This window comes from Salminus brasiliensis, chromosome 9 (genome assembly GCF_030463535.1).
Source record: "Salminus brasiliensis chromosome 9, fSalBra1.hap2, whole genome shotgun sequence".
Classification (NCBI taxonomy): domain Eukaryota; kingdom Metazoa; phylum Chordata; class Actinopteri; order Characiformes; family Bryconidae; genus Salminus; species Salminus brasiliensis.
This window is the reverse complement of record NC_132886.1, coordinates 1,415,747-1,428,246: the sequence shown is the minus strand read 5'-3', so window position 1 is coordinate 1,428,246 and position 12,500 is coordinate 1,415,747. Positions and strand designations below refer to the sequence as shown.

Below are 12,500 nucleotides of genomic sequence, written 5' to 3'. Positions count from 1 at the left end.
CTGTCTATGGGGATGTAAGTCTTTCATTAGCATTGAGCTAACAACAGTTCTGAATTGTGGAGATCTGTAAAATCAGATAATCACTGCTTCCATCCTATCTGTCAATCTGAGGCTCAGCGGTTAGAGCTCCGGGCTGTTGATGACAGGGTTGTGGGTTCACCACTGTGTGTGTGTGTGTGTGTGTTCACTGCACGGATGGGTGTCTAACACTACTGCTGGTGTCTTGTCTGTCACTGGTTCTGCCCTGGTCTGGTCTTTGTGATCAGGGGACGGGGCTGTGTAAACCGGGTCACTGAACTGTATGTGAACTGAATGCAGTTCCTCCGGTTCTCCTGAGACTGGTTCTCTGAGCCTGGGGTCAAAGCTGTGTGTTAATGCAGTGTGATTTGGTCAGAGGTCATACCTGGCTCACTCAGGCTGCTGCTGGACGGCGTGGAGGCCAGCATCTCTCGGCTGCCGTCGGCGCTGTTCTGGATGCCGCTGTCCGCGCTCCTCACTGAGACACCAACACCACCACCAGTCAGTACACACCCCTCAGCTACGGGTTATTACAGAGTCTGACTCTGACATCACATCTGCACACCTGCATTCAGCCAGATGTGCTCAGGAGAACACACATGCAGACCAGCCATAACATTAAAACCAGCTGAGGTGGAGAACACTGAGGAAATGGGTCCAGTGGGTGGATCTATTGGGGACAGTCAGGTCTTGAAGATGATGAAGGTGATGAATCAGGAATCCAAAACACTTTGACAAGAACCAGACTGTGATGTTCTAGATAGACGACTGGGTCAGAACATCTCCAGAACATCAGCAAGGAGGTGTTGTGGGGTGTTCCTGGTATGCAGTGGTTACTTTGAGAGATCTTGTGGAGTCCATGAGCTGTTCTGTCAGCAAGAGGAGGATCTCTAACAATATTAGGCAGGTGGTACTAATGTTATGGCTGTTTGATGATTGGCAGGTAAGCTGCTGATGGAACTGAATGAATCCATACAGTGGGACTATCCAATTCTCCTTACTATCTAGAACAGACAGAACAGTCATAAACATGTCCAAATGTTTGTGGACACCCACAATTAATGCTACTTTAAGCTGCACCCATTGCTGACACAGATGTGCAAATGCACACACAGCTTGTCTAGTGCCTGTAGAGAAGAAGTACTGCCAATAGAATAGGACTCTCTGGAGCAGATCAACATCATGACCCTATTGGCTCCATGCTGCCTAATAATGCCAGGCGTGGACTAGAGGGGTATAAAGCCCCCCAGCATTGAGGAGCTGTGGAGCAGTGGAGGAGCTGTGTTCTCTGGAATGATGGTGGAGGAGCTCCATCCAGTACTTTTGGGATGAGTTGTGGAGTTGGGGATGATGAGGTAGGGTGATGATCATCATCCATCCAACATCCTGACCTCACTAACGCTCTCATCACTGAATACAATCAAATCCTCACAGCAATGCTGCTCCTCCAGAATCTAGTAGAAAGTATTCTTCTCTGGACAGTAGAGACAGTTACTCCAACAGCAGTGAATGAGCAGGTGTCCCAATACTTCTGTCCATTTAACGTATCTCTTTAAAAAAACACACTCTTACAGCAGTACTTACAGCTCCGCAACTTTGAGGACGTGTCAAAGTAGGAGAAGAGGGAATCGAGCTCGTCTGGGCAGAAAAGCGAGTCTCGCCGCACCTCCTGGCCACTAAGGGGCGCTACTCTCAGCCAGGGCACCATGCAGGTCACGGGTCGAAGAAGCAGAGAGCGTCAATCACACAAAAGCAGAGGGAGGAGCAGACAGGAGGCAGAACAGCGTTAGTGTATCAACACACACACACTGAACACACACACACACACACACACACACACACACACTGAACACACACACACACACACACACACACACACACTGAACACACACACACACACACACACACTGAACACACACACACTGAACACACACACACTGAACACACACACACACACACACACACACACACACTGAACACACACACACACACACACACACACACTGAACACACACTGAACACACACACACACACACACACTGAACACACACACACACACACACACACACTGAACACACACACACACACACACACACACACACTGAACACACACACACTGAACACACACACACACACACACACACACTGAACACACACACACACACACTGAAAACACACACACTGAACACACACACACACACACTGAACACACACACTGAACACACACACTGAACACACACACACACACACACACTGAACACACACACACACACACACACACACACTGAACACACACACACACACACACACACACACACACACACTGAACACACACACACACACACACACACACACACACACACTGAACACACACACACACACACTGAACACACACACACACTGAACACACACACACACACACACTGAACACACACACACACTGAACACACACACACACACACACACACACTGAACACACACACACACACTGAACACACACACACACACACTGAACACACACACACACTGAACACACACACACACACTGAACACACACACACACTGAACACACACACTGAACACACACACACACACACACTGAACACACACACACACACACTGAACACACACACACACACTGAACACACACACACACTGAACACACACACACACACACACTGAACACACACACACACTGAACACACACACACACTGAACACACACACACACACACACACACTGAACACACACACACACACACTGAACACACACACTGAACACACACACACACACTGAACACACACACACACACTGAACACACACACACACTGAACACACACACACACACTGAACACACACACACATACACTGAACACACACACACACTGAACACACACACACTGAACACACACACACACACTGAACACACACAAACACTGAACACACACACACACACACACTGAACACACACACACACACACACTGAACACACACACTGAACACACACACATACACACACTGAACACACACTGAACACACACTGAACACACACACACACACTGAACACACACACACACTGAACACACACACTGAACACACACACATACACACACTGAACACACACACACACACTGAACACACACACACACACACTGAACACACACACACACACACACTGAACACACATACACACACACACTGAACACACACACACTGAATAAACACACACACACACATACATACACAAACAAACACACACACAAACACACACACTAAACACACACACACATACATACACACAAACAAACAAACACACACAAACACACACACTAAACACACACACACATACACACACACACACACTTATCACACACACACACACACACACACACTAAACACACACACACATACACACACACACACACTTATCACACACACACACACACACATACATTAAACACACCTGAGGTGCTGGAGGCAGTGCGGAGCTTGGGGGTGGGAGGGGGCGGCCGAGGGGGCAGGAACTCCACGCTGCCCTTCAACCGCTTGTCCTGTTTACTCAGAGTCATGACCTTTGACCTCTGCTCCTGAGAGGCCAGCCTCTGTACGAACTTCTTCTCTACGTACTTCGCTCGTATGTACGCCTCGATCTCCTGCCTGAGGCACACACACACACACACACACACACACACACACACACACACACACACACACACACACACACACACACAGACTCTGGTCAGGAAACAGTAACAATCATGCTGCACCAAACAATACTGTCCATTTAAGAGGCCTTGATGTGGGCGGAGTCAATTATAAGGGTTAGCTAGCTGTAATTTTAGCAAGGATGTTTGATTTTATATTAAATAAATATAATATATTATTTTAATAATTTAATTATTCATACCAGACATTAATGATATTAGAACTTCATACTGGATATTAATGTCATTAGAGCTTCATACTGGATATTAATGCTATTAGAGCTTCATACTGGATATTAATGTTATTAGAGCTTCATACTGGATATTAATGTCATTAGAGCTTCATACTGGATATTAATGTTATTAGAACTTCATACTGGATATTAATGTTATTAGAGCTTCATACTGGATATTAATGTTATTAGAACTTCATACTGGAAATTAATGTTATTAGAGCTTCATACTTGATATTAATGTTATTAGAACTTCATACTGGATATTAATGATATTAGAGCTTCATACTAGATATTAATGTTATTAGAGCTTCATACTGGATATTAATGTTATTAGAGCTTCATACTGGATATTAATGATATTAGAGCTTCATACTAGATATTAATGTTATTAGAGCTTCATACTGGATATTAATGTTTTTAGAGCTTCATACTGGATATTAATGTTATTAGAACTTCATACTGGATATTAATGATATTAGAGCTTCATAGTGGATATTAATGTTATTAGAACTTCATACTGGATATTAATGTTATTAGAACTTCATACTGGATATTAATGTCATTAGAGCTTCATACTGGATATTAATGTTATTAGAACTTCATACTGGATATTAATGTCATTAGAGCTTCATACTGGATATTAATGTTATTAGAGCTTCATACTGGATATTAATGTTATTAGAACTTCATACTGGATATTAATGATATTAGAGCTTCATACTAGATATTAATGTTATTAGAGCTTCATACTGGATATTAATGTTATTAGAGCTTCATACTGGATATTAATGTTATTAGAACTTCATACTGGATATTAATGTTATTAGAGCTTCATACTGGATATTAATGTTATTAGAACTTCATACTGGATATTAATGATATTAGAGCTTCATACTAGATATTAATGTTATTAGAGCTTCATACTGGATATTAATGTTATTAGAGCTTCATACTGGATATTAATGTTATTAGAACTTCATACTGGATATTAATGATATTAGAGCTTCATAGTGGATATTAATGTTATTAGAACTTCATACTGGATATTAATGATATTAGAGCTTCACACTGGATATTAATGCTATTAGAGCTTCATACTGGATATTAATGTTATTAGAACTTCATACTGGATATTAATGATATTAGAGCTTCATAGTGGATATTAATGATATTAGAGCTTCATTCTGGATATTAATGATATTAGAACTTCATACTGGATATTAATGTTATTAGAGCTTCATTCTGGATATTAATGTTATTAGAACTTCATACTGGATATTAATGTTATTAGAGCTTCATACTGGATATTAATGTTATTAGAACTTCATAATGGTTTGATACTGGTAGGATGGTGTGGATGGTGTGGATGATGAGGATAGTGAGGATGATGAGGATGATGGTGAGGATGGTGAGGATCTAATACAGGGAGGAAGCTCAGTGCTCAGTACCGGGGGTCTCCTGGCTGTGGTTTCTTCCAGCCCAGTTCTGCTCTGCGAGCCTCGTAGATCTGATTGATAACTCCATTCCCCAGCTCACACATCAGCTACGACACAAATCACATAACTATTCAATAAAGGCAGAGTCAACCGAGGATCAACAACCAGAATAACAAACGTCTGCGTCAGCGTACAGATCATACACATCACTGAAACATAAACCTGTATCTCCACAGCCTGCACAGAAACAGGGCTCACTGTGGAGCTCAGTGAGGCAGTGTTTACGCCAGGCTGCTGGAGAGGGCCACTGACGGCCGGCATCCTCCCCAACAGTGAAACATCCTCTCCTAGATTCTGCTGATCTGGCCCTCATGTGGATCCATTAGCTAGTCAGCTCTGCCAGTAGATTTACTGGAGCCATGAGATCCAGATCAGCTGAATCTGTTTCAGTAGATATTCAGCTCTATTCACACTACACAGACCTGCTGATGTAAGAATGTGCACTCTCTCAGGCCGAGCGGCACTCACCTTCAGCAGTTCCGGTTCCCACGAGTCAAGTGTGAGAGATCTAACTTTAGAATTATGAACACCCAAACTCCTGCAAACACACACAATAAAAGCCCTCTATTCAAAGTGGCATTTCATTTCATTTTAAATCAGTGGTCAGAAGATAAAATCAACACTCTAGTTTTAGAATTTGCTGGCAAGTAAGTGATGGTTCAGGTTTTAAAGGTTTAAAAAATATAATTATATATATTAAATTTATATAAAATATTTCTAATTTTACTAAAGTAAAGCACCACTCATACATGGTACTTTCTCAGCCTGTGGTCCTCCCCTAAACCTAGACCACCTGTACCAACATTAAACAAGCATGTAGTACAACAGTACACTCATTCACTTTACATCAGTCAGCAACTCTTTATAAACACGAGACAGAGGTTTATTACATAGCTATAACCCTCACTTACAGGACCCTCCGTTCTCTGAACAGTCCTGCTGGGGGTAATGTAGTAGGTGAAGAGTGTGTAGTAGGGTGTGTAGTAGTAGGAGTGTAGTGTGTGTGTAGTAGGGGTGTGTAGTAGTAGGGGTGTGTAGTAGTGTGTAGTAGTAGGGGGTGTGTAGTAGTGTGTGTAGTAGTGTGTGTAGTAGTAGGAGTGTGTGTAGTAGTGTGTAGTAGTAGGGGTGTGTAGTAGTGTGTAGAAGAGGGTGTGTAGTAGTAGGAGTGTGTGTAGTAGGGGTGTGTAGTAGTAGGGGTGTGTAGTAGTGTGTAGAAGAGGGTGTGTAGTAGTAGGGGTGTGTAGTAGTGTGTGTAGTAGTGTGTAGTAGTAGGGGTGTGTAGTAGTGTGTGTAGTAGTAGGGGGTGTGTATTAGTAGGGGTGTGTAGTAGTAGGGGTGTGTAGTAGTGTGTAGTAGTGTGTGTAGTATTAGGGGGTGTGTATTAGTAGGGGTGTGTAGTAGTAGGGGTGTGTAGTAGTGTGTAGTAGTGTGTATTAGTAGGGGTGTGTAGTAGTGTGTGTAGTAGTGTGTAGTAGTAGGGGTGTGTAGTAGTGTGTGTAGTAGTAGGGGGTGTGTATTAGTAGGGGTGTGTAGTAGTAGGGGTGTGTAGTAGTGTGTAGTAGTAGGGGGTGTGTAGTAGTGTGTGTAGTAGTGTGTGTAGTAGTAGGAGTGTGTGTAGTAGTGTGTAGTAGTAGGGGTGTGTAGTAGTGTGTAGAAGAGGGTGTGTAGTAGTAGGAGTGTGTGTAGTAGGGGTGTGTAGTAGTAGGGGTGTGTAGTAGTAGGGGTGTGTAGTAGTGTGTAGAAGAGGGTGTGTAGTATTAGGGGTGTGTAGTAGTGTGTGTAGTAGTGTGTAGTAGTAGGGGTGTGTAGTAGTGTGTGTAGTAGTAGGGGGTGTGTAGTAGTGTGTGTAGTAGTAGGGGGTGTGTATTAGTAGGGGTGTGTAGTAGTAGGGTTGTGTAGTAGTGTGTAGTAGTAGGGGTGTGTAGTAGTGTGTGTAGTAGTGTGTAGTAGTAGGGGTGTGTAGTAGTGTGTGTAGTAGTAGGGGGTGTGTATTAGTAGGGGTGTGTAGTAGTAGGGTTGTGTAGTAGTGTGTAGTAGTAGGGGTGTGTAGTAGTGTGTGTAGTAGTGTGTGTAGTAGTGTGTAGTAGTAGGGGTGTGTAGTAGTGTGTGTAGTAGTAGGGGGTGTGTATTAGTAGGGGTGTGTAGTAGTAGGGGTGTGTAGTAGTGTGTAGTAGTAGGGGTGTGTAGTAGTGTGTGTAGTAGTAGGGGGTGTGTATTAGTAGGGGTGTGTAGTAGTAGGGTTGTGTAGTAGTGTGTAGTAGTAGGGGGTGTGTAGTAGTAGGGGTGTGTAGTAGTGTGTGTAGTAGTAGGGGTGTGTAGTAGTGTGTGTAGTAGTGTGTAGTAGTAGGGGTGTGTAGTAGTGTGTGTAGTAGTAGGGGGTGTGTATTAGTAGGGGTGTGTAGTAGTAGGGGTGTGTAGTAGTGTGTAGTAGTAGGGGTGTGTAGTAGTGTGTGTAGTAGTAGGGGGTGTGTATTAGTAGGGGTGTGTAGTAGTAGGGTTGTGTAGTAGTGTGTAGTAGTAGGGGGTGTGTAGTAGTAGGGGTGTGTAGTAGTGTGTGTAGTAGTAGGGGTGTGTAGTAGTGTGTGTAGTAGTGTGTAGTAGTAGGGGTGTGTAGTAGTGTGTGTAGTAGTAGGGGGTGTGTATTAGTAGGGGTGTGTAGTAGTAGGGGTGTGTAGTAGTGTGTAGTAGTAGGGGTGTGTAGTAGTGTGTGTAGTAGTAGGGGGTGTGTATTAGTAGGGGTGTGTAGTAGTAGGGTTGTGTAGTAGTGTGTAGTAGTAGGGGGTGTGTAGTAGTAGGGGTGTGTAGTAGTGTGTGTAGTAGTAGGGGTGTGTAGTAGTGTGTGTAGTAGTGTGTAGTAGTAGGGGGTGTGTATTAGTACCTGTGTATCCCGGAGCACTCGATGCAGAGTGTGATGCCCAGGTTGATGCTGGCCCAGCGCGGCTCTGATTGGCCACAGTCGCAGCACTGGCTGTTCCCACTGACGGACAGAACCCGCTGGAGGGCGCTCTCCCCCTTCAGCCCCCGGCCCTCGCCCAGAGAGTCCAGACTGCCCACTGACCCCGACACCTGCCGGTCCAGCGGCTGTTCAACACACAACCAGCTGCAGCTTTACCCAGTGAGCACCAGGCCAGGTCACCACCCTTCACTGACACACCTGACCTACACCTGACCTACAGCTGAACTACACCTGACCTACACCTGACCTACACCTGACCTACAGCTGAACTACACCTGAACTACACCTAACCTACAACTGACCTAGACTTGAACTACACCTGACCTACACCTGAACTACAACTGAACTTCACATGAACTACACCTGAACTACAACTGACCTAAAACTGAACTACACCTGCTGTAGAAATGAAAAGCAGCCTATAGCATTTCATTTATAGGGTATATACTGTCACTGTCATGCAAAAACATTGTATCTCCAACATGGCAACTTTACAGGAGAAGGAAATAAATGATTATGTTATTAATGCTGTACTCACAGCAGCAGGCTCGTCTCCGTTCTCTCTGTAAGCCGTGGCGATGCTGTTCTGCACAGCTTTGGTCCAGGTCTGACGAAGCTTCTCAGAGTCAGCCTGCAGCATACAGCTCCTACAACACACACACACACACACACAAACAAGACAATTTACACACACTGATCAAACAATTACATCAACAAGGTGACCTGTAAAATGTACACTGCATTGACAAAAGTATTGGGACACCTGCTCATTCACTGTGCTCAAGGCTATTAAAAAAAGTTAACTTTTTCTCTAACTGTCTCTACTGTCCAGAGAAGAAGACTTTCTACTAGATTCTGGAGGAGGAGCATTGCTGTGAGGATTTGATTGCATTCAGTGACGAGAGTGTTAGTGAGGTCACCTTACCTCATCCTTCTCAACTCCCCACCTCCTCCCATTCAAAAGTACTGGATGGAGCTCCTCCACCATCACTCCAGAGAACACAGTTCCTCCACTGCTCCACAGCTCCTCAATGCTGGGGGGCTTTATACCCCTCTAGCCCACGCCTGGCATTAGGCAGCATGGAGCCAATAGGGTCATGATGTTGATCTGCTGCAGAGAGTCCTAATCTATTGGCAGTACTTCTTCTCTACAGAGACTAGACAAGCTGAACCCTGAACCTGCACATGAAAAGTCTGTGGTGTTTAAAGTTCTAGCTCGGTCCGATCTGCAGTCCTGTCTGATCACACACTCACTTGGTAGGAGAGACGACCTCGAAGCAGAAGCGGCGCTCCACATCCTCACACTGTTTAACTGTACACAGCCGGAGATCCTCAACCACTACAGTGGGGTTATCCTGACACACACACACACACACACACACACACACACACACACACACACACACACACACACAAACAGGTAAATTAGCAGCTCTTCTCCTTTACTGATTAACTGGATGTGTCAGTTCTGCTGCCGTCTTTCCTCTGATATGAAGATCAGTGATGGCTGAACAGACCTGAATGAATGCTGAGTTTAATCAGATAAAGGAGACACACATCAAAAGCATCACTGACGAGTCTGACTCACCCTGAACCTCTTCTGATAGACAAGCTGACTGTGCTGAATAGAGAACCAGCGCCTGTAAGAAAAGAACAGCGAATTAAAAAACTGTGTAACACTGTGATACTGTATACCACTAACACTGTGATACTGTATACCACTAACACTGTGTAACACTGTAATGCTGTATACCACTAACACTGTGTAACACTGTAATGCTGTATACCACTAACACTGTGTAACACTGTGATAATGTATACCACTAACACTGTGTAACACTGTGATAATGTATACCACTAACACTGTGTAACACTGTGATACTGTATACCACTAACACTGTGATACTGTATACCACTAACACTGTGTAACACTGTGATACTGTATACCACTAACACTGTGATACTGTATACCACTATCACTGTGATACTGTATACCACTAACACTGTGTAACACTGTGATAATGTATACCACTAACACTGTGTAACACTGTGATAATGTATACCACTAACACTGTGTAACACTGTGATACTGTATACCACTAACACTATGTAACACTGTGATCCTGTATACCACTAACACTGTGATACTGTATACCAATAACACTGTGTAACACTGTGATACTGTATACCACTAACACTGTGTAACACTGTGATACTGTATACCACTAACACTGTGATACTGTATACCACTAACACTGTGTAACACTGTGATGCTGTATACCACTAACACTGTGATGCTGTATACCACTAACACTGTGTAACACTGTGATACTGTATACCACTAACACTGTGATGCTGTATACCACTAACACTGTGATACTGTATACCACTAACACTGTGTAAAACTGTGATACTGTATACCACTAACACTGTGTAACACTGTGATACTGTATACCACTATCACTGTGATACTGTATACCACTAACACTGTGTAACACTGTGATACTGTATACCACTAACACTGTGTAACACTGTGATAATGTATACCACTAACACTGTGTAACACTGTGATACTGTATACCACTAACACTGTGATACTGTATACCACTAACACTGTGATGCTGTATACCACTAACACTGTGATACTGTATACCACTAACACTGTGATAATGTATACCACTAACACTGTGATACTGTATACCACTAACACTGTGTAACACTGTGATACTGTATACCACTAACACTGTGATACTGTATACCACTAACACTGTGATAATGTATACCACTAACACTGTGATGCTGTATACCACTAACACTGTGATACTGTATACCACTAACACTGTGTAACACTGTGATACTGTATACAACTAACACTGTGTAACACTGTGATACTGTATACCACTAACACTGTGTAACACTGTGATGCTGTATACCACTAACACTGTGATACTGTATACCACTAACACTGTGATAATGTATACCACTAACACTGTGTAACACTGTGATACTGTATACCACTAACACTGTGTAACACTGTGATACTGTATACCACTAACACTGTGTAACACTGTGATGCTGTATACTACTAACACTGTGATACTGTATACCACTAACACTGTGATACTGTATACCACTAACACTGTGATGCTGTATACCACTAACACTGTGATAATGTATACCACTAACACTGTGTAACACTGTGATACTGTATACCACTAACACTGTGTAACACTGTGATACTGTATACCACTAACACTGTGTAACACTGTGATGCTGTATACTACTAACACTGTGATACTGTATACCACTAACACTGTGATACTGTATACCACTAACACTGTGATGCTGTATACCACTAACACTGTGATACTGTATACCACTAACACTGTGATAATGTATACCACTAACACTGTGTAACACTGTGATAATGTATACCACTAACACTGTGATGCTGTATACCACTAACACTGTGTAACACTGTGATACTGTATACCACTAACACTGTGTAACACTGTGATAATGTATACCACTAACACTGTGTAACACTGTGATAATGTATACCACTAACACTGTGATACTGTATACCACTAACACGGTGTAACACTGTGATACTGTATACCACTAACACTGTGATACTGTATACCACTAACACTGTGATACTGTAAACCACTAACACTGTGATACTGTATACCACTAACACTGTGATGCTGTATACCACTAACACTGTGATAATGTATACCACTAACACTGTGATAATGTATACCACTAACACTGTGATAATGTATACCACTAACACTGTGTAACACTGTGATACTGTATACTACTAACACTGTGATAATGTATACCACTAATGCTGTGTAACACTGTGATATTGTATACCACTAACACTGTGATAATGTATACCACCAACACTGTGATACTGTATACCACTAACACTGTGATAATGTATACCACTAACACTGTGATACTGTATACCACTAACACTGTGTAACACTGTGATACTGTATACCACTAACACTGTGATAATGTATACCACTAACACTGTGATACTGTATACCACTAACACTGTGATAATGTATACCACTAACAC

At 43.0% G+C, this 12,500-nt stretch overlaps 1 protein-coding gene across 1 annotated transcript in view; it reads right to left on the bottom strand.

Annotated features, from left to right (window-relative positions):
• Positions 1-12,500, bottom strand: part of acap2a (ArfGAP with coiled-coil, ankyrin repeat and PH domains 2a) — a 44,497-nt gene that overhangs the window by 20,416 nt on the left and 11,581 nt on the right. Inside the window, 9 exon segments of the mRNA XM_072687112.1 lie at positions 404-496; positions 1,603-1,704; positions 3,482-3,675; positions 5,407-5,501; positions 5,923-5,992; positions 8,333-8,535; positions 8,949-9,057; positions 9,665-9,765; positions 9,999-10,050. Of these exon segments, the coding sequence (XP_072543213.1) occupies positions 404-496; positions 1,603-1,704; positions 3,482-3,675; positions 5,407-5,501; positions 5,923-5,992; positions 8,333-8,535; positions 8,949-9,057; positions 9,665-9,765; positions 9,999-10,050 (1,019 nt within the window).